The 21,417-nt window shown below is 38.4% G+C and overlaps 4 protein-coding genes across 7 annotated transcripts; 2 read left to right on the top strand and 2 right to left on the bottom strand.

Moving 5' to 3' along the window:
- LOC104739767 (MLO-like protein 2) lies at positions 803-4,176 on the top strand. The gene is made up of 13 exons (XM_010460215.2): positions 803-1,235; positions 1,476-1,533; positions 1,629-1,894; positions 1,987-2,103; positions 2,187-2,247; positions 2,324-2,487; positions 2,575-2,669; positions 2,758-2,807; positions 2,894-3,108; positions 3,216-3,251; positions 3,338-3,405; positions 3,503-3,563; positions 3,655-4,176. Exons 1-13 carry the CDS (start codon positions 1,113-1,115, stop codon positions 4,066-4,068), a joined length of 1,728 nt encoding a protein of 575 aa, XP_010458517.1. The 5' UTR covers positions 803-1,112; the 3' UTR covers positions 4,069-4,176.
- On the bottom strand, positions 4,218-7,275 carry LOC104739768 (G-type lectin S-receptor-like serine/threonine-protein kinase At1g11300). The gene is made up of 7 exons (XM_010460216.1): positions 5,899-7,275; positions 5,700-5,807; positions 5,445-5,623; positions 5,161-5,371; positions 4,836-5,073; positions 4,624-4,753; positions 4,218-4,542 (listed from the first exon to the last, which is right to left on the bottom strand). The coding sequence occupies exons 1-7, from the start codon at positions 7,184-7,186 to the stop codon at positions 4,234-4,236; spliced, it is 2,463 nt and encodes an 820-aa protein (XP_010458518.1). The 5' UTR covers positions 7,187-7,275; the 3' UTR covers positions 4,218-4,233.
- LOC104739769 (G-type lectin S-receptor-like serine/threonine-protein kinase At1g11300) lies at positions 7,454-10,834 on the bottom strand. Its single transcript, XM_010460217.2, has 7 exons — positions 9,321-10,834; positions 9,119-9,226; positions 8,863-9,041; positions 8,574-8,784; positions 8,254-8,491; positions 8,040-8,169; positions 7,454-7,959 (listed from the first exon to the last, which is right to left on the bottom strand). The coding sequence occupies exons 1-7, from the start codon at positions 10,735-10,737 to the stop codon at positions 7,651-7,653; spliced, it is 2,592 nt and encodes an 863-aa protein (XP_010458519.1). The 5' UTR covers positions 10,738-10,834; the 3' UTR covers positions 7,454-7,650.
- Positions 11,005-18,378, top strand: LOC104739770 (pentatricopeptide repeat-containing protein At1g11290, chloroplastic-like). Of its 4 annotated transcripts, XM_010460218.2 has the most exons (9): positions 14,353-14,459; positions 14,587-14,620; positions 15,091-16,398; positions 16,535-16,642; positions 16,822-16,958; positions 17,042-17,252; positions 17,355-17,592; positions 17,709-17,859; positions 17,936-18,378. In XM_010460218.2, the coding sequence occupies exons 1-9, from the start codon at positions 14,445-14,447 to the stop codon at positions 18,227-18,229; spliced, it is 2,496 nt and encodes an 831-aa protein (XP_010458520.1). In that variant the 5' UTR covers positions 14,353-14,444; the 3' UTR covers positions 18,230-18,378. The 4 variants fall into 4 exon arrangements, with proteins under 4 accessions (XP_010458523.1, XP_019091524.1, XP_010458521.1 ...); XM_010460221.2 differs by lacking the exons at positions 16,535-16,642; positions 16,822-16,958; positions 17,042-17,252; ... (1 more) ...; positions 17,709-17,859; positions 17,936-18,378 and adding an exon at positions 11,005-12,058 and having other exon boundaries at positions 12,994-14,459; positions 15,091-15,145; XM_019235979.1 differs by lacking the exons at positions 15,091-16,398; positions 16,535-16,642; positions 16,822-16,958; ... (2 more) ...; positions 17,709-17,859; positions 17,936-18,378 and adding an exon at positions 11,005-11,478 and having other exon boundaries at positions 12,414-14,614.

Here is a 21,417-nt window from a genome sequence, read left to right as displayed (position 1 = left end):
CTAACCCACGTCAATGGTAAACTTATAACGGAAATTTGTGTAAGAGATAAAAGAATGACCCACATTATCAAATTGTTGCTTTCAAAAAATAATTTTTGGCCGACTTATTTTATTTCCACGAGTATGATAATTCTTGTTTGTCGTCTAACGAGTAAGCTTATTATTCTATATCCCTTTATTATTTATTTTATATTAGATAGAACAACAAACAAGTTGAAAGAAAATAAGCAGCCAAAAAAATGAATAAAAGGACGAACTTTCCAACGAGAGATCCCATTATAGTATGTCTTTCAACTCAAGTGGCCGTTTCATATATATATATATTTATATATCTTTATACAATCAAAGTAAACAAAATAAAATTCAAATTCAAAATTTGCTTATTCGTTCTTACAAACATCCAAAACCGAGTTCAACCAAAAAAATTAAACGACAAATTATAGATTATTAACAAAACATTATTTTGAACCTCAATAATAAGGCCATAGACTTCAAAGTTACTTGAGATGTTTTTAAAAAAACAATCAAAAAAGACTTCATTTTTGTTAATAGAAACAAAACATTATTTTGACCATCAATAATAAGGCCATAGACTTCAAAAGTACTCTTGAGNGGCCATAGACATCAAAAGTAGTTGAGAAATGTTTAAAAAAAAAAAAAAAAAAAAGACTTGAAAGTACTTGAGAAGTCGTCACATGTGGGAATAATACGAAAGTCAAAACGTTGAACGCTTCTTCTCCAAAAGACGAACGAACGACGTAGTATTTATTCTTATATAGACGACGAAGCCTTTAGTTTACAGTCTCTCATTACATTATACGGGTCTTATCTCTTCTCCTTCCCCCTTTCCTCTTTCGCCTTCTCTCATCATAGCTCTCTCTCTCTCTCTTTATATATTACGACACAACTCTGCTTTTCGAAAATTGCGTTTGCGTAGTAATTTAAAACTGAGAGCAAAACAAGAAGAACACGAAATCTCCGTCTCTTCTCGTGTTTTGTTTCTTTACTTCTTTTGTAATAAAATAAAAAAAAAGAAAAGAAAGACAAGATCTCTAGAAAGAAAGAGAAGAGTCATTTAGGGGTTTTTTGCTTTTGCTTTGGATTAAGCTCCAATGGCGAATCAAGTAAAAGAGCGGACTTTAGAAGAGACCTCTACGTGGGCAGTAGCTGTGGTTTGCTTCGTCTTACTATTCATTTCGATTGTCCTCGAAAAATATATTCACAAAATTGGAACCGTAAGTCGTCCCCTTTAGATAAAGTCCTTATCTCAAGATTCCTCTGTTTTGTGTTCTTGCTCTGTTTTTTTTCTCTCTCTCTCTCTCTTATAAGCTCTTCTTCCTCTGTTTTTTTTGTGTGTTCTTGATCTGCTTACTGCTCTGTTTTTCATTTTGTTTAGTTCTTCTCCTATCACTATCATTACCAAATCTGTTAATAATTAAAATCTCTGCCCAATTATTGTTTATCTACCTAAACAGTGGTTTAAAAAGAAGCACAAGAAGGCTCTTTTTGAAGCTCTTGAAAAGGTCAAAGCAGGTAACTAGAAAAAAGAACTAATATTTTTCTACTTAACTAACCTCATCCATTATGAACAAGCTACTTATATTTTCTGTACTTAAAACTTGATTCAGAGCTTATGCTGTTGGGATTCATATCACTACTCCTCACGATTGGACAAACACCAATCTCAAATATATGCATCTCCAAGCATGTTGCGTCGACAATGCACCCTTGCAGCGCTGAGGAAGAAGCTAGAAAATACCACAAGAAAGACACCGGAAAGAAAGAAGATGGAGATGGAGATAAACCCAGTCATAGACTTCTTCTTGAGTTAGCTGAATCTTATATCCCTAGACGAAGTTTAGCCACCAAAGGTTATGACAAATGTGCAGAGAAGGTAACTACTAACAATCTCCTATATATATATGAAAATCATTCTTGGCTTGTAAAAAACGATAGATTTTGATTGCGATTGATGGATTTTCTCAGGGGAAAGTGGCTTTTGTATCTGCTTATGGAATCCACCAGCTGCATATATTCATCTTTGTTCTCGCCGTGGTTCATGTTATTTACTGCATTGTTACTTATGCTCTCGGAAAGACTAAGGTAACATTTCTTGTGAATTCCGCTTTGGCCAAGGCGAGAATCAAGAAAGATTATTTATATATTTGCTTTCTTGAGTATTGCAGATGAGGAGGTGGAAGTCATGGGAGGAGGAGACTAAGACAATAGAGTATCAATATTCTAACGGTAAGTGAACCAGAGTATTCGACAAAAAATAAAGACCAAAATGGGATATTTACAGTGAATCATTCTTGTTATGCAGATCCTGAGAGGTTCAGGTTTGCGAGGGACACATCTTTTGGGAGAAGACATCTCAGTTTCTGGAGCAAGACGAGTATAACACTATGGATTGTGTGTTTTTTCAGACAGTTCTATGGATCTGTCACCAAAGTTGATTACTTAGCACTAAGACATGGTTTCATCATGGTAAGGAATTTTTACTTTTTCCCGTTATCTAATGTTTTATTATAACACTTATCTCTCAAGACAATGTTCTAACTACATTTTTTGCAGGCGCATTTGGCTCACGGGAGCGAATCAAGATTCGATTTCCGCAAGTATATTCAGAGATCCTTAGAGGAAGACTTCAAAACTGTTGTTGAAATCAGGTTTGGAACTAATAATGATTTTTTTAATTATAGTCTGAGAAAAGCCAATTTGGATATTTTGTTTTAATCTTTTGCCACCTTTATGCAGTCCGGTTATTTGGTTTGTAGCCGTGCTATTCCTCTTGACCAATACAAATGGTAAATGTTGATTGCGTACTGTGAAAATTAAGTCTTACCTGCATCAATATTTGCACAAAACTGACATCGATTTCCTTTTGAAACAGGACTACGTTCTTACCTTTGGCTCCCATTTATTCCACTAGTCGTAATTCTAATCGTTGGAACAAAGCTTCAAGTCATAATAACCAAATTGGGTCTAAGAATCCAAGAGAAAGGTGATGTGGTGAGAGGCGCCCCAGTGGTTCAGCCTGGTGATGACCTCTTCTGGTTTGGCAAGCCACGTTTCATTCTTTTCCTTATCCACTTGGTCCTTTTTACGGTACAGTACTTTTATCCTTCACCGCTCGTTTCTTCTCTTTCTTTTTTTAATTCCTAACGGTAGAAATAGAATAAACTCATGAGTACCAAAATTTCTTCACTTTACAGAATGCATTTCAACTTGCCTTCTTTGCCTGGAGTACGGTAAGCGAGCCATTTCATTCTCTTTACGAATATTGCTGTTGTTTCAGGCCATACTAATTGTTGTCATAAAATTTTCCTATTTGCAGTATGAATTTAATCTCAAGAATTGTTTCCATGAAAGCAATGCAGATGTGGTCATTAGAATTGTAGTTGGGTAAGCTCACATAATCTTGACTGTTGATTCTGAGAATTAGTCCTTTGACTGACAAAGTATAATAATAACCTTTTCTCCTATTTTACAAATCTTGCAGAGTTGTTGTGCAGATACTTTGCAGCTACGTGACTCTTCCGCTCTATGCACTTGTTACTCAGGTACTACACAACATTGAGATGTAACATAACCAGATTTTAATTATATGATCTTTTAGTTTTTTGACATTGTGTATATGAAACATGTGTGTAGATGGGTACTAAAATGAAGCCAACGGTATTTAACGAAAGAGTAGCCACGGCATTAAAGAAGTGGCATCACACAGCAAAGGACCAGACTAAACACGGAAGACACTCGGGATCAAACACACCTTTCTCTAGCCGTCCAACCACACCAACACATGGCTCATCTCCAATCCATCTCCTTCATAATTTCAATAACCGTAGCGTTGAAAGTTACCCAGCTTCTCCTTCTCCTAGATACTCTGGTCATGGTCATCATGAACACCAATTTTGGGATCCTGAGTCTCAACACCAAGAAGCTGAAACTTCCACACGTCATTCTCTTTCGCATGAAAGCTCAGAAAAGAAGCCGGCTCTTACATCTGTGGAACTTCCTCCAATAAGGACTAGCAAAAGCTTAAGAGATTTTTCTTTCAAGAGATGAGCATTCTTGATTTTTATTTATGATTTAGTACAGTGGGAATTTGTTGTATGAACAGAAATGTCTTGTCCATTACCATCTATAAAGATAGATGATATATTTCTCTGGCAATTGCTTAAGACTTTCACGAAATGACGAAATTACACATACAATTTGGTTCTGCAGGTTCTAACGTTCTGAGACATCAGTGATAGTGACATTGTTGATAGAGGCTTTAAGGTCACTGCTCTCAGAGGACTCACCTTCGAACATACGGTTTCTAGGCATAAAAGCAGGCTGTTTCGGTTCTGAAATGTCTGCAAACTCGCTGCTGAGCATAGAACACACTGTGGAAACACTTGGCCTATCATTAGCAGCGTCTTGCACACACAAAAGACCAATGTGAATGCATTTGCGTATTTCTTTCTCATAGAGTTGGTCAAAGATCTCAGGATCTACCAGACCACTCATCTCCCCTTTGTTCCAGATTGACCATACCTATTAAAAGATAGAGAAGCTTTTATGGCTTGAGAAGTTCAAGAGAGTTGAGTGTAACTTAGTAGATTTAGGTAGACTTACATAGGCTAATAGAGTTGAATGTGAGTTTCTTCTTCCACTGACAATCTCTAAGAGTATCACTCCTAAGCTGAAAACATCAGATTTCTCTGAAAACAGTCCTCCCATTGCATACTCAGGTGCCATATAGCCACTGCAGGATGTAACATCAGGTACATATATCTTAGTGGAAACAAAAAAATATATGAAACATATGGTTAGTATGAGTAACTTACTATGTTCCAACGACCCTTTGAGTGTTTGCTTCATCTTCATTCCCTAGGAAAATCCTGGCCAACCCGAAATCGGATATTTTTGGAATCAGATTCTCATCTAACAAGATGTTGCTAGCTTTCAGATCTCTGTGAATGATTATCAGCCTAGAATCTCTGTGAAGGTACAGGAGACCTCTACATATTCCATTGATTATGTTAAACCTTGTCTTCCAATCAAGAAGTTTTGCTTGCCTTGGATCTGAACAACAAATTAGCTTATGTTATTTGACCTGCAGGTGATAACACTGGAACAGATTTCGAAAACAAAAACATAGTGATACATTACCAAATATATAAAAGTCTAAGCTTTTCTTGGGCATGAACTCATAGACTAACATTCTTTCTTCTCCTGCAATGCAGCAGCCAAGCAATTTCACAAGATTTCGATGTTGCAACTTGGAAATCACAACTACTTCAGTAACAAGTTCCTCAAGCCCTTGTCCTGATGCTTGTGACAGTCTTTTCACAGCAATTTCTTGCCCTTCTTGTAACTTCCCCTGCAACAACAAAATATGTCAGCATATATTCTTGTTTTCTTGTTGCTATAAACCCTTTAAGAGTCATACTCACTTTGTAAACAGGACCAAAACCGCCTTGTCCGAGCTTATTTGTAAGAGAGAAGTTATCAGTTGCTGCAGCTAACACTTGAAACTCAAACAAAGGTAGCTCTTTCAATTTTTCTTTACTACCACCAGCTAAAGCTTCCACTCTCTTAAAAATTTGCTCTGCATCTGTTCCTATCGTTTTCGCTGAGATCGAGTCCAAAAGTTTTGTTAAAGTTTAACACGGTTATAAGAAGCAAACATAATTGAGTTAAACTCTGACCTCTTTTCTTCAAGACAATACGTCGTGCCAGAAGGACACAAGCTGCCAAAACAGTAACACAGCCTGCCAATGATGTACCAATCAAAATTGGTCTCCTGTCCTGTGTTTCTAATAGAGAATTGGCAAGACTTAGCAGAATTAGTAAAACTGCAATCACTAAAGTAGTAAATATGAGAGAAGTCGTGGAATAATACTCAACTGATTTCTGAATGAGCAAGACGGATTGAAAGATCCATTCCACTAGCATCCAACTCCTGTGAATCAACTAAGCTTCCATTCCAAATCATACAGCCATATCCTAAACCATGAGCACAAGCTATACAAGAACATGCCTGCAAACAAGTATTTAAGCATTCTGGTTCGCTGGCTTCAGATCTGCTTGCAAAGTCAGGCAATTTCATTCGCTGCAGAGTGAAAAACCAATCAGCACTCCCATTATGGTTCTGTCTTTCACACTGCAAAGTGACCTTTCTTATGCATCCACCAGTCCAGTTTCCATTGTTCCAGTCTCTAAGGTTCTTTGGCTTAAACCCTCTAATACAAGAACAAAGGGGGCTTTTTCGTGGATTGTAAGTGGCGAATTGGCCACATCGGCTGTAAAGGTCACACTCGTTTTCGGGAACTTGTGACCCTACCGTCCAGTTTCTTCTAGCCTCACTCCAATCTCTCCGGATCACAGATCCTCTATAATCCATGTAGAAGTGTCTCAAAGTTGAATCATTAGCATATGACATGGTGACTGATCCATTGTTGTCATCATTAACTATGAATCTATAAAGAAAGACCCCCGGATATACATCTGGTATACCATTAAACATCTGGCCGTTCCACGGGCCACTTCGCCACACTGTAGCGTTGTTGTTATTATTGTTGAAAATAAAGAGCTCAGGATATGCAGCAAGAACGAGTGCAGCAGTGTAGTTCCCCGGCGAAGGATCTGAAGGGTTTCTCCAAGAAGTTATCATGGCGTTTCCTCCTCCTGTTCTTTCGTTTATCCCAACCAACATATTTGGCAACCAAGAATCAGTAGGATACTTGAAGCTCTCCCAAAGATATGCATCTGTATTCACCTCTTTTAGCACAAGGTTCCCTGAATCCAAAAGCTCAGCGACAGTAGAATTGGCTCGGATTCGAGTAGAGACGTTAGTTGACCACAGAACACGCCTCTGACCATCAGTAACAACGACATTTCCATCTTCAGAAACCGAAATAACTCCAGAGGAGTCATTGATCGGTTTATCTTTGTTAGCAACCCATATCACAGTTTGTACTGAAATGCTGTTATACCATATACCAGCATATCGACTTTTGGAATTGACAGGGCTGAAGAAACCGAACCTGAACGTACGGAAGCTGGAGACTATCGTCTCAGAGTCATTGAGCTTTCCGGAAAAGAAAGCTCTTTCATGAGCTAGAGAGATACTTAAGAAGAAGCAAGACAGTGCAAGTACAAGAGCAAAATGACTCAAGCTCTCATGAAGTCTCATATCTTCAGTCCCGTCCACTCAAGAACAGAAACTACCTACTTTTGGATAAAGTTTTGTGTAATATCGTTTACTCAAAAAGGCCAAACTCAACAAAGATCTTAATAGCAAGGGCTCAGCATTGAATGTAGCATTTAACACTGGTAGCTGATGGTGTGGTGAGAATTAAATTCTTAAGAGAAAAGTCCAAATACTGTTATAGTGAAAGCTAAATCAAGTGGAACTGTTCAGAAAAGAAGCCTATACTTGCATCTGATAAATTTCCTCCTATAAGCTTAAGAGATTTTTCTTGATTTTTAAGATCAGTGAGAATTTGCTATATGAAAAACAGAGTGTTTTTTTTACATCATGAAACAGAGTCTTACTAGAGCTATGAGACATAACGATCTATATAGATAGACGATATATATTCTGGCAATGCTTAAAGATTTTTGAGAATTACACATAGACTTTGGTTTCTGCAGGTTCTAACGTCCTGTGACATCGGTAATAGTGACATCATTGATAGAGGCGTGAGGGTCACTGTTCTCGGAGGACTCAGCTTCTGGAACACCGTTCCTAGATATAAAAGCAGGTTGTTTCGGTTCTGGAATGTCAACAATCTCGCTGCTGAGCATAGAACACACTGTAGAAACACTTGGCCTATCATTAGCAGATTCTTGAACACACAAAAGCCCAATGTGAACGCATTTGCGTATTTCTTTCTCATAGAGTTGGTCAAAGATCTCAGGATCTACCAGACCACTAATCTCACCTTCGTTCCAGATTGACCATACCTATAAAACAGAGAAGCTTTTATTGCTTAGAGAAATTTCTCAAGAGAGTTTAGAAACTTGGTAGAGTTTGGTAGGCTCACATAAGCTAAAAGAGTCGAGTTTGAGTTTCTTCTTCCACTGACAATCTCTAAGAGTATCACTCCTAAGCTGAAAACATCAGATTTCTCTGAAAATAGTCCCCCCATTGCATACTCAGGTGCCATATAGCCACTGCACGATACATTTATTTTCTCGGTTTTATGACTATCTTTATGAAAAAAGGGTGCAACAGATTGTTAGGGTTGAGTTACTTACTATGTTCCAACAACCCTTCGGGTGTTTGCTTCATCTTCATTCCCTGGGAAAATTCTGGCCAACCCGAAATCAGATATTTTCGGAATCAGATTCTCATCTAACAAGATGTTGCTAGCTTTCAGATCCCTGTGAATGATTCTCAGCCTAGAATCTCTGTGAAGGTACATAAGACCTCTACATATACCATTGATTATATTAAAACGTGTCTTCCAATCAAGAAGTTTTGCTCTCCTTGAGTCTGAAACACATAAGCTTCTGTTAGTGACCAATGATAACAAAAAATGGAACAGAGTTTGAAAACAAAAGTAGTGATGAATTACCAAATAGATAAAAGTCCAAGCTTTTCTTGGGCATGAACTCATAGACTAACATCCTTTCTTCTCCTGCAATGCAACAACCAAGTAACTTCACCAGATTACGATGCTGCAACTTAGAAATTACAACCACTTCATTAACAAGTTCCTCAAGCCCTTGTCCCGAAGCTCGTGATAGTCTTTTCACAGCAATTTCTTGCCCTTCTTGTAACTTCCCCTGCAATAATAATATGCCAACAGTTGTTGGAGTGATCAGAAATTCTTGTTGTCATAACTTTTTAAAAGTCATACTCACTTTGTAAACAGGACCAAAACCGCCTTGTCCAAGCTTATTTCTGAGAGAGAAATTGTCAGTAGCAGCAGCTAACACTTGAAACTCAAACAATGGCAGCTCTTTCAACTTTCCTTTGTTACCACCAGCTAAAGCTTCCACTCTCTCAAAAATTTGCTCTGCATCTGTTCCTTTCTTTTTCGCTGAGACCAAATCCGAGGTTTTGTTAAGCTGAACAGTCCAACGCTTATAAGAAGCAAACATATAGTTAAATTCTGACCTCTTTTCTTCATGACAATCCGTCGTGCCAGAAGACCACAAGCAGCCACAACAAAAATACCGCCTGCCAATGTTGCACCAATCAAAATTGGTCGCCTGTCCTGTGTTTCTAATAGAGAGTTGGCAATAAATAACAGAATTAGTAAAGCTGCAGTCACTTAAAAACAAAGAATATGAGAAAAGTTGTGGAATTAATACTCAACTGATTTCTGAATGTGCAAGACGAATATAAAGATCCATTCCACTAGCAGACAACTCCTGCGAATCCACTAAGCTTCCATTCCAAATCATGCAGCCATATCCTAAGCCATGAGCAGCAGCTATACAAGAACATGTCTGCAAACAAGTCCTTAAGCATTCTGGTTCGCTGGCTTCGGATCTTCTTGCAAAGTCAGGCAGTTTCATTCGCCGCAGCCTCAAAAACCCATCAGCACTCCCATTATTGTTCTGTCTATCACACTGCAAAGGGACCCTTCTTATGCATCCACCAGTCCAGTTTCCATTGTTCCACTCTATAAGGTTCCTTGGCCTGAACCCTTTAATGCAAGAACAAGGTGGTTTTTTCCTAGGATTGCAAGTCGCGAATTGGCCACATCGGCGGTAAAGGTCGCACTCGGTTGCCGGAACTTGTAACCCGACCGTCCAGTTTCTCCTAGCCTCACTCCAATCTCTTCGGATCACAGATCCTCTATAATCCATGTAGAAGTATCTCAAAGTTGAATCATTAGCATATGACATGGTGACAGATCCATTGGTGTCATCATTAACTATGAATCTATAAAGAAAGACTCCAGCATACACATCTGGTAAACCGTTAAACATCTGACCGTTCCACGGGCCACTTCGCCACACCGTACTATTATTATTATTGTTGTTGATTATGAAGAGCTCAGGATATGCAGCAAGGACGAGTGCAGCAGTGTAGCTCCCGGGCGAAGGATCCGAAGGGTTTCTCCAAGAAGTTATCGTGACGTTTCCTCCTCCGGTTCTTGCGTTTGTCCCAACCAACATATTTGGCAACCAAGAATCAGTAGGATACTTGAAGCTCTCCCAAAGATATGCATCGGTATTCGCCTCTTTTAGCACAAGGTTCCCTGAATCCAAAAGCTCAGCGACGGTAGAATTGGCACGAGCTTGAGTAGAGACATTAGTTGACCATAGAACACGCTTCTGACCATCTGTAACTAGGAGATTTCCATCTTCAGAAACCGAAATAACTCCAGAGGAGTCATTGATCGGTTTATCTTTGTTAGCAACCCATATCACAGTTTGTACTGAAACGCTGTTATACCATATTCCGGCATACCGACTTGTGGAATTAACAGGGCTGAAGAAACCGAACCTGAACGTGCGAAAGCTGGAAACTATAGTCTCAGAATCATTAAGCTTGCCGGAGAAGAAAACTCTTTCCTGAGCCAGAGAGACACTCAAGAAGAAGCTAGACAGTGCAAGAACAAGAACAAATGGACTCAAGCTATCATGAAGTCCCATAGCTTTAAGTACCACCCTCTCAAGAAGACAAGAACAGTCCCAGCTTGGTATAGCTTTTGCTTTCTTAATATATCTCCTGAAAAAAAAACACAAACACAACAGATCTATAAATAGCAAAGATCTCAGCATTGAATGTAAACAATGGTAGGGTCTGGAGTAGCGTCAAGTGATTCTGTAGTGTTGTGGTGAGGATTAAATTCTCAAGAGAAAAGTCCAAATATTGTTAGAAAGTCAAGTGGCACTGTTCTAAGATGATGCAAGATTTGGATTCATCATTTGTTTATTGATGGCGGTCTTCGAACGTTCAGTTGACCAAAATTGGCCCGTCTATTACGACTTGGTCTTAACTCTTAATTCACCTGAAACACGAGTGACTCACTTTCACAATCTCACGTCACTGTCAATTATTCTATGAAATCCAGACATTGAAGATAAAGTTATAGCAGTAAGAGAATGAATCGTCAGTAAAGGATTGATTTTTCAGAACAAAACCATGATGAGCTCACAATTGGTAACAACAGTTCCTCAAACCCCTAATTCCCCAAATTACCATCGTCACGTTCTCTCCCAGAGAACTTACATTCCTGCTAACGTCTACGAACACCCTGCGGCACTTCTTCTAGAGAGATGTTCTTCTCTGAGAGACCTCCGTCACATTCTTCCTCTCGTCTTCAAGAATGGTCTTTATCAGGAGCACCTTTTCCAGACGAAGCTTGTTAGCTTGTTTTGTCGCTACGGCAGCGTCGTTGAGGCTGCTCGTGTTTTTGAACCCATTGATGATAAGCTCGATGTTCTGTATCACACTATGCTTAAAGGGTATGCTAAAGTTTCGGACTTTGATCAAGCTTTGAACTTTTTTGTTCGGATGAGGTACGATGATGTTGAGCCGGTTGTGTATAACTTCACTTATCTTCTGAAAGTTTGCGGAGACGATGCAGAGCTTAGGGTGGGAAAAGAAATTCATGGGTTGTTGGTGAAGAGTGGGTTCTCGCTTGATTTATTTGCCATGGCTGGACTTGAGAATATGTATGTAAAGTGTAGGCAGGTACATGAGGCCCGCAAGGTGTTTGATAGAATGCCTGAGAGAGATTTGGTTTCTTGGAATACAATGTTGGCTGGGTATTCACAGAATGGGATGGCGAGGATGGCTTTGGAAATGGTTAATCGAATGTGTCAGGAGAATCTGAAGCCTAGTTTTATCACTGTTGTCTCTGTTTTGCCTGCTGTTTCTGCTTTGGGGTCGATGAGTATTGGTAAGGAGATTCATGGGTATGCCTTGCGGTGTGGATTTGATTCTCTTGTCAATATCTCCACTGCTTTGGTTGATATGTACGCAAAATGTGGTTCTCTGGGAACTGCTCGACAGCTCTTTGATGGGATGTTAGAAAGGAATGTTGTTTCATGGAATTCAATGATTGATGCGTATGTGCAGAATGAGAATCCTAAGGAGGCAATGGTAATNAAACCCCTAATTCCCCAAATTACCATCGTCACGTTCTCTCCCAGAGAACTTACATTCCTGCTAACGTCTACGAACACCCTGCGGCACTTCTTCTAGAGAGATGTTCTTCTCTGAAAGACCTCCGTCACATTCTTCCTCTCGTCTTCAAGAATGGTCTTTATCAGGAGCACCTTTTCCAGACGAAGCTTGTTAGCTTGTTTTGTCGCTACGGCAGCGTCGTTGAGGCTGCTCGTGTTTTTGAACCCATTGATGATAAGCTCGATGTTCTGTATCACACTATGCTTAAAGGGTATGCTAAAGTTTCGGACTTTGATCAAGCTTTGAACTTTTTTGTTCGGATGAGGTACGATGATGTTGAGCCGGTTGTGTATAACTTCACTTATCTTCTGAAAGTTTGCGGAGACGATGCAGAGCTTAGGGTGGGAAAAGAAATTCATGGGTTGTTGGTGAAGAGTGGGTTCTCGCTTGATTTATTTGCCATGGCTGGACTTGAGAATATGTATGTAAAATGTAGGCAGGTACATGAGGCCCGCAAGGTGTTTGATAGAATGCCTGAGAGAGATTTGGTTTCTTGGAATACAATGTTGGCTGGGTATTCACAGAATGGGATGGCGAGGATGGCTTTGGAAATGGTTAATCGAATGTGTCAGGAGAATCTGAAGCCTAGTTTTATCACTGTTGTCTCTGTTTTGCCTGCTGTTTCTGCTTTGGGGTCGATGAGTATTGGTAAGGAGATTCATGGGTATGCCTTGCGGTGTGGATTTGATTCTCTTGTCAATATCTCCACTGCTTTGGTTGATATGTACGCAAAATGTGGTTCTCTGGGAACTGCTCGACAGCTCTTTGATGGGATGTTAGAAAGGAATGTTGTTTCATGGAATTCAATGATTGATGCGTATGTGCAGAATGAGAATCCTAAGGAGGCAATGGTAATATTTCAGAGGATGTTGGAGGAAGGAGTGAAACCCACTGATGTATCTGTCATGGGTGCTTTGCATGCTTGTGCTGACCTTGGGGATCTTGAGAGAGGAAGATATATTCATAAGTTACTGGTTGAGTTGGATCTTGATAGAAATGATTCGGTAGTGAACTCGTTGATCTCCATGTATTGCAAGTGCAAGGAAGTTGATACTGCAGCTTCTATATTTGGGAAACTACAGACCAGAACCCTTGTATCTTGGAACGCGATGATATTAGGATTTGCACAGAACGGACGTCCCATCGAAGCATTGAATTACTTCAGCCAGATGCAGGCTTGGACAGTGAAACCAGATACGTTTACTTATGTGAGTGTGATAACTGCTCTTGCAGAGTTGTCAGTTACACATCATGCCAAGTGGATACATGGTGTTGTTATGCGAAGTTGTTTGGACAAGAACGTGTTTGTCACTACGGCTCTAGTCGACATGTATGCGAAATGTGGAGCAATTTTGACTGCTAGAAATATTTTCGCCATGATGAGCGAGCGTCACTTGACAACATGGAATGCTATGATAGATGGATATGGGACGCATGGTAACGGGAAAGCTGCTCTGGAGTTGTTTGAAGAAATGCGAGAAGGCAACATCAAACCAAATGGTGTCACATTTCTTTCTGTTATTTCTGCTTGCAGCCACTCCGGTTTGGTGGACACAGGACTCCAGTGCTTCCACATGATGAAGGAAAACTACAGCATAGAACCGTCAATGGACCACTATGGAGCTATTGTCGATCTTCTAGGCCGAGCTGGACGGTTGAAGGAAGCATGGGACTTTATTATGCAGATGCCCGTTAAGCCGGCTGTCAATGTATATGGTGCTATGTTAGGTGCTTGCCAGATTCATAAAAATGTGAATATCGCTGAGAAAGCAGCAGAGAGACTGTTTGAGTTGAACCCAGATGATGGTGGGTATCATGTGCTTCTTGCAAACATATATCGTGCAGCTTCAATGTGGGAAAAGGTGGGAGAAGTGAGAGTTTCAATGTTGAGACAGGGTTTGCGCAAAACTCCTGGATGGAGTGTGGTGGAGATAAAGAATGAGGTGCATAGCTTCTTCTCAGGAAGCACAGCTCATCCCAGTTCCAAGAAGATATATGCTTTTCTTGAGAAGCTGATGTGCAAAATCAAGGAAGCTGGTTATGTTCCTGACACAAATTTAATCCTCGGCGTGGAAGATGATGTTAAAAAGCAGTTGCTGAGTAGCCACAGCGAGAAGCTGGCTATTTCTTTTGGACTCCTGAATACAACAGCTGGTACAACTATTCACGTTAGAAAGAATCTGCGGGTCTGCGCTAACTGTCACACTGCTACAAAATACATTTCCCTTGTGACCGGACGGGAAATTGTAGTACGAGACATGCAACGGTTTCACCATTTCAAGAACGGTGCCTGTTCATGCGGAGATTACTGGTGAGATGACCTCCACCCAAAACATTGATGACCTAGTCTGAAGTAGAAGCCTTCATAGAGAGCTACAATTTGTTGTATTATAAAACAAGGTGTGTGCTGATCACGAATGATGATATCTTCGCTGTAGATATATGGGCAAAGTCTCGTTTGGAAGCCTCCAGGTAATTTATTCATTTTTGCCAACTCTGTTTTTCCTTTCTTTCCCAGTACATGTGAAAGCTGAAAAGTGTTTGTTGTGGAATTGGTAGCGAAAAAGTCTTATTTCTGTTTAGACTATAGGCTACAGAGAGTACAAAATAGGAAAATTCTGGAATCATTGAAATTTCTAATGTACTATCAAACAAAGGCTTCTGTTGGACATGGACAGGGTTGATGTAAAATGAGGTTTATATTAGAATAAAGTATCCCAATTTATTTTTATATGATAATATATCTAAGGACAAGATTACATTTTCTCTTTTTCAGAGAGAGAAACGTAAGTCATCTTTCTGGTTTATTATTCTTTTCTTTCTGTTTTTGTCGTCAAATGCCTATTCAAAGAAATGAGATGTCAAAATATAAAACAATACAAATCATTTTGTCTCAGTTCTTTCAGTTAATCAAACTTAAGGTTTTTCTTCATTACATTCAGATCTGAAGGAGAGCTCTTTTGGACACATGGGAATACACTTGGGAGAGATTGGTATTGTTCTCTTTCCTTGCTTTCTCTTGTTAAGTATATTCTTAAGTTGTGGCTATGCAGCTATAACTACTTCAAGTCCTTTGACATTGGGACAAACTCTGAGTTCCCCTGGTGGAACTTATGAGTTAGGATTCTTCACACCTAACAACTCTCAGAATCAGTATGTCGGGATCTGGTTCAAGAAAATTACACCACGGGTGGTTGTGTGGGTGGCTAACAGAGAAACGCCGATCACAAATCCTGTGGCAAACCTTACTATCAGCAGTAATGGTAGTCTTATTTTGATTGACAGCAGAAAAAATGCTGTTTGGTCAACCAGAAGACCTTCCACATCTAACAACTGTCATGCAAAGCTCTTAGATACTGGAAATCTTGTCATCGTTGATGATGTTTCAGGAAATCTTTTGTGGCAAAGTTTCGAGAATCCTGGTGATACTATGTTGCCTTACTCATCGCTGATGTACAACCTTGCCAATGGGGAGAGGCGAGTACTGACTTCATGGAAAAGCCACACTGATCCAACCCCTGGTGATTTTGTAGTTCAGCTAACGCCACAAGTGCCAGCACAGATCGTTACTATGAGAGGCTCGGCACTTTATAAGAGAAGCGGTCCATGGGCTAAGACCGGGTTCACTGGCGTACCACTAATGGATGAATCGTACACAAGTCCATTCAGCCTTTCACAAGATGTAGGAAATAGAACAGGATACTTCTCTTATTTACAGAGAAATTCTGAGCTTACACGAGTTATCATAACATCAGAGGGATATCTAAAGACTTTTATGTACAATGGGACAGGCTGGGTTTTGAAATTTGTGACTCCAGCGAATTCATGTGATGTATATGGTGCATGTGGACCTTTTGGATTGTGTGTGACGTCCAATCCCACAAAGTGTAAATGCATAAGAGGGTTTGTACCGAAATACAAGGAGGCGTGGAAGGGTGGGAACACGACTTCTGGATGTGTGAGACGTACAGAATTATCTTGTCAGGCAAAATCATCTACAAAACCACAAGGAAAAGGATCAGACGTCTTCTATCGTCTGGCTAATGTAAAGCCTCCGGATCTCTACGAATACGCAAGCTTTGTGGATGCAGATCAATGCCACCAGGGTTGTCTCAACAATTGCTCTTGCACTGCTTTTGCGTATATTACTGGAATTGGATGTTTGCTTTGGAATCAAGAGCTAATAGACACAGTTAGATATTCCATTGGAGGAGAGTTTCTTTCCATTCGTCTTGCAAGTGCAGAACTGGGTAGGGCTGAAAAGACATTTTCCCATAAAGATCCATCATTTTTGTTGCATTTACTCTTTAACTTCGTTTATGAGTTCATTTCAACTGCAGTGTGGTTTTTACTTATTACAATTGTTTTTGGTGGTAAATCTCTCAGCTGGAAGCAGGAAAACCAAAATTATTGCGGGTAGTATCAGCCTTTCCATTTTTGTGATTTTAGCCTTTGCCTCATTTAAGTACTGGAGATACAGAGCGAAGCAAAATGGTGAGACACCGGATAACATAGTAGCCCTCTTTCTTTTCTTGTGCTTTGTTTTCATCTTTAATTATGTTAAAGCAGAAAAGAGGCATTCGACACCTCTATCTCGTGATCAAATTACATACTAACTCACAGACATTTGTGACTTGTTGGGCCAACTTGGGTGTTCTTCAACAATTCACAAGATTCATGGAAAAATGGTTTGGAACCACAAGAAATCTCAGGTTTAACATTCTTTGAGATGAATACTATACGAGCTGCTACCAATAACTTCAATGTTTCAAACAAACTCGGTCAAGGTGGATTTGGTCCGGTTTATAAGGTAAGTGATAATTGCTTTACTTTGGTCCTCTCATGTCTGTCATTCTTTGTTCTGTGGATGACTGTATGCAACTTTGCTTCTAGGGGAAACTGCCAGACAGGAAGGAAGTAGCCGTTAAACGCCTTTCTAGTAGCTCAGGACAGGGCACAGAAGAGTTCATGAACGAAATAAAACTCATCTCAAAACTACAACACAGAAACTTGGTTCGGCTTTTGGGATGTTGCATTGATGGAGAAGAAAAGCTACTAATTTATGAGTTTCTAGTGAACAAAAGCCTCGATAATTTTCTCTTTGGTCTGCTCCTTTTCCTGCATTTGCCTCTACATTTTTCCTTTCCCTTTTATCATATGAGAATGATCTTTCATGCTCATTAATATGCTTTATCTTATTTGCTAGATTTGACGCTAAAGCTTCAGATTGATTGGCCTAAGAGGTTCAACATCATTCAAGGTGTTGCACGTGGGCTTCTCTATCTACATCGTGACTCATGCCTGAGGGTCATACACCGAGATCTGAAGGTCAGCAATATTCTCTTGGACGAGAACATGAACCCAAAAATATCAGATTTTGGATTGGCTCGGATGTTTCGAGGAACCCAACATCAAGACAACACTCGTAGGGTTGTTGGAACTTTGTAAGTATCTATCCCAAGGACATGCTCAGTCAAAGTAGTAATAGTGTCAACTTAGCGGACGCATCTTAACATTAAACCAAATAACAAACTTAGCGGACTGTTTGGGATATGAACAGAGGATACATGTCTCCGGAGTATGCATGGACTGGGATGTTCTCAGAGAAGTCTGACATATATGCTTTCGGAGTTCTGCAGTTAGAAATCATAAGCGGGAAGAAGATTTCAAGCTTTAGCTGTGGAAAGGAAGGCAAAACCCTTCTTGAATATGTAAGACATTTTAAATTACAGTACTTATGGTGCAAACAAATTCTGAGATGTTGTCAATTTTTAAACTATATACTAGGCATGGGAATCTTGGGTCGAGACCGGTGGAGTGGATATGCTGGATCAAGGTATTAGCAGCTCGTGTTCTCCAGTTGAAGTCGCTCGATGTGTTCAGATTGGTCTACTCTGCATCCAACAACAAGCTATTGATAGGCCAAACATTGCTCAAGTGGTGTCCATGATCACAAGTGCAACAGATCTTCCGACTCCAAAGCAACCAGTCTTTGCATTGCAGATTCAAGATCAAGAGAGTGTTGTCTCAATGTCAGAGTCTGTGAATCATATAACACAAACGGAGATATATGGGCGATAAAATTGTTTATTAATGATTTTATAAACAATTACAAAGAATTTGATATAATCCATATTAAAGCGACACAAAATCATCAATCAGAGTTTAGTCTACTACCATAGTTGACCATAGTTAACTTTTGTCGAATTTGTTTTCTCCGCCTATGTCATGTAGAAAACGAGTAAAGACGACGGACTTGGGTGACTTGCTGACTTTAGTTATTGGTGGCAAAGGACTTCGTTGAATTTTTTTGTCGCAAAGATGAACTTTTTCATAATTTACGATTATTATAAAGCTTGTAGACATTTTTGTGCAATGCACCTCGATTTATATATACCCATTTTCTTCTTTTTATTTGACAATCACAGAGAGTGAACTCTGGGAAATAGTAGAGAGGAGAAAATTAGTCACGAAGAAATAATTCAAAAGCACTAAAAAGGGTCTAAAATAATACTGTAAAAAGTACATATTAGAGCAAAAATAGTTGAGAGATATATTTAAGAAAAAAAAACAAAAAGTCACCGTTCTCCAAAAAAAAAGAACAATTAATTAAATTGTAAGAAAAAAAAGATTCATATAGTTAGTTATGTATGTTCATTGAATTGCTGTTTGACTTCATGCGCTAATATGGTTGACATTTCGGTTTAACGTTCAGTGTAATTTGGTTAATTCGATTTAGTGTACGATGGTTTGGTTTGGTTAGTTCGGTTAGAAGTGTGCTCCTGCTTATATATACGAATGATTAGTACTACTATTTCTTGTCATTTATGAATTAGAATAGAAACCACAATCATGATTCAATATGTTATAATGTATTTTATATTTATAAAGTTTATCTTGGCTATTAAAGTTGGGGTTACAAACATATTCTTCTTGGTTCTCTAACTGTTGGGAAAAAATGGGAGTATAATTAAATTCGGTTTATTGTTGTTTCTTATTGAATATCTATGAAAACGGTTTTGGAGTTGTGTAGTTCATTTTTTACTTTTTTAGAATACGTTTGTTTTTGGTTTTAGATAAACCGTTTTCACTATCTAGTATCTAGAAATTATATATTGTTTCAAATCGATAAATTATGTATGTTAATGAAAATCAGACCAAATTACTAACTAGCCGACTGAAGTTTTTTTTGGTCTAATTCATTTATCATCGTTTATGATTATTTAAATCCGGTTATAGACTTATAGTTTGGTCGTTTGGGTCCACCATAAGTTACAGCAATGAAATGAGAACCCAATATTTACAAACTATCAAGTGAGAAGTTATATACGTACGTACAATTTGTAAATATTTAACATACAGTTTGTACAAAAATTGATTGAGATAATATGTTGTAAATCATTATTAACCATATGTATTAAAAGAAAATCGATGTTGGAAAACAAATTAAAAATAGAAGAAGTCATATACATATGAGAAATTTACTATAATTTTTGGACTAGAGATGACCAACAAAATGAGAGAGAACTACTCTAATTACAGCTTATCTAGAAGAACAATTCTGATTTCCGGTTACGAGACTCAAAAATTGAGAGCGCAAATAAACACGCATATATTGAAAGATAACAAGAGGAGAGAAGAATGAAATTGCATACTTTATTTTGATCTCGGATTTAATTAGGGATGCAATATGGAATCTGCGTGATGAGAGAGATCACTTATTGTTGACTGTATGATATGAAGTAACCGCTGAACACTTTTGAGTCTTTGAAGTCGAGTAAAAAGAAAAAAAAATTAATAATGAAAACTAAAAAATATACATTTTATTCAACTCGTTAAGCCCTGCTAACGTGGCATACGCGCAAGCTTATGCTCTCCACTCCCTTGTATCCGACGATTTAGCCGTTATAGAAAAAACTTGACGCACGCAAGCTTATGCATCCGATGAAATAACACTCTTGAATTTTACTATATTTCCCTTTTGAGTACTTGAGAGTGATGGGATAAAAAAAAATGGGTCTTCAATTATTCGATTCACAAATAATATTCAAACTTTGCATGTATATTAGATTTCTTATAAAAACCTGTTTAGATTATAACCTTCAAGGTGGTGTTGGAGTAAAGAATTGGGAGCATGTGCGTTGGGTGGACAACTGAAAAAAGCATTAGCTTACATTTTTATTTGGCTAAGACCATCCTCATCGCTACAACACATGGTGTGTTCTTAAGGATTTTAAAATAATAAAAATGTTGAATAATGAGTACAATTGTTCTTAAGAAATAGAAAATTGGTCTCCTGCAAGAACTGTTGAATGGTGTGTTCTTAAGTGTAGACCATTATTTAAATATTTTAGCTTCCCTAAGACCACTACAACTGATGTAGCGTTAAGGATGCCCTAAGGACCGCTTTTATAACTTGACAGAAACGATAAGATTCAACACTCTTTTCTTTTATACGTCAAGATTTAAACTCACTGTTCTCTATAATTTTAAAATGTATAGTATGTTCCCATCAATGATGACTACATATCATATCTTAGTTCATGCTTTGGAATTAGAAAGTCTTACTAGGAAAAAAAAAAACAAACTTTCATCTGCTAAATCTAATGACTAACAATATCTGATAAAATTTCATTGCTAATCTTCTCTAAGCTACTAAATCAAGAGGGTTACCGAAATGACCACAACACTTGCATCCTCAAAACCAAATTCCAATTTGCATTAGGAGAAAATATTAGTCAAGGAGATTTATTATGGAATCTTCTAATCTACGGTTACTAAAGTGAAAGGAAAAAAAATTTGCTCTTTTTCCATCATTTACCAATTAATGATCCTAATTTGCATACACATAAACGAATGATTGATTATTCCCATTATCAAAAATGAAAAATATATTTGAATACACATAAAAAAAATGAATACATATCTTTGCCACTCTCTTGTTAAAGAGTTGTGGCAAATAAACAAAATTGCTCTTTTTCCATCATTTAGTGATTTATGATCCTAATTTGAAAACACGGAAATAGAATGATTATTTCCATTATCAACAAAATAATAATAACAATAATAATAAAATAATCATATTTCAAAATAAATTAAGAGTTGTGTGGATGGGTTGAAAGCCCAAAATAATATGAAAGCCCAACAAAAGAGAGGCAAAGAAAGATGTGTAAGTAAGGGAAGTGAAACTTGTGGTCCGTCGGAGTTCCGTTTCAATGCATTTGGTACTTATAATCAACATGATGTTTAAAAAACGCAGGAGAGTTTAC

This window comes from Camelina sativa, chromosome 14, assembly GCF_000633955.1.
Source record: "Camelina sativa cultivar DH55 chromosome 14, Cs, whole genome shotgun sequence".
NCBI classification, from domain to species: domain Eukaryota; kingdom Viridiplantae; phylum Streptophyta; class Magnoliopsida; order Brassicales; family Brassicaceae; genus Camelina; species Camelina sativa.
The sequence above is the reverse complement of the archived record's forward strand: the minus strand, read 5'-3'. Positions and strand labels throughout refer to the sequence as shown.

What these genes read in the sequence shown, in the direction of transcription:
- LOC104739770 (XM_010460218.2), top strand. An exon ending in TCTCGTTTGGAAGCCTCCAG is followed by an intron (nt 14,621 to 15,090) that starts GTAATTTATTCA and finishes CATTACATTCAG; the next exon opens with ATCTGAAGGAGAGCTCTTTT. An exon ending in GATTTGGTCCGGTTTATAAG is followed by an intron (nt 16,959 to 17,041) that starts GTAAGTGATAAT and finishes CTTTGCTTCTAG; the next exon opens with GGGAAACTGCCAGACAGGAA.
- LOC104739768 (XM_010460216.1), bottom strand. Translation starts at nt 7,186, where the DNA reads ATGAGACTTCATGAGAGCTTGAGTCATTTTGCTCTTGTACTTGCACTG. An exon ending in TCTTGCTCATTCAGAAATCA is followed by an intron (nt 5,808 to 5,898) that starts GTTGAGTATTAT and finishes ATTCTCTATTAG; the next exon opens with AAACACAGGACAGGAGACCA. An exon ending in ATTCAACTCTATTAGCCTAT is followed by an intron (nt 4,543 to 4,623) that starts GTAAGTCTACCT and finishes ATCTTTTAATAG; the next exon opens with GTATGGTCAATCTGGAACAA.
- LOC104739767 (XM_010460215.2), top strand. Translation starts at nt 1,113, where the DNA reads ATGGCGAATCAAGTAAAAGAGCGGACTTTAGAAGAGACCTCTACGTGG. An exon ending in TAAGACATGGTTTCATCATG is followed by an intron (nt 2,488 to 2,574) that starts GTAAGGAATTTT and finishes CATTTTTTGCAG; the next exon opens with GCGCATTTGGCTCACGGGAG. An exon ending in TCTATGCACTTGTTACTCAG is followed by an intron (nt 3,564 to 3,654) that starts GTACTACACAAC and finishes ACATGTGTGTAG; the next exon opens with ATGGGTACTAAAATGAAGCC.
- LOC104739769 (XM_010460217.2), bottom strand. Translation starts at nt 10,737, where the DNA reads ATGCTGAGATCTTTGCTATTTATAGATCTGTTGTGTTTGTGTTTTTTT. An exon ending in TCTTGCACATTCAGAAATCA is followed by an intron (nt 9,227 to 9,320) that starts GTTGAGTATTAA and finishes ACTCTCTATTAG; the next exon opens with AAACACAGGACAGGCGACCA. An exon ending in CGAAGGGTTGTTGGAACATA is followed by an intron (nt 8,170 to 8,253) that starts GTAAGTAACTCA and finishes TGTATCGTGCAG; the next exon opens with TGGCTATATGGCACCTGAGT.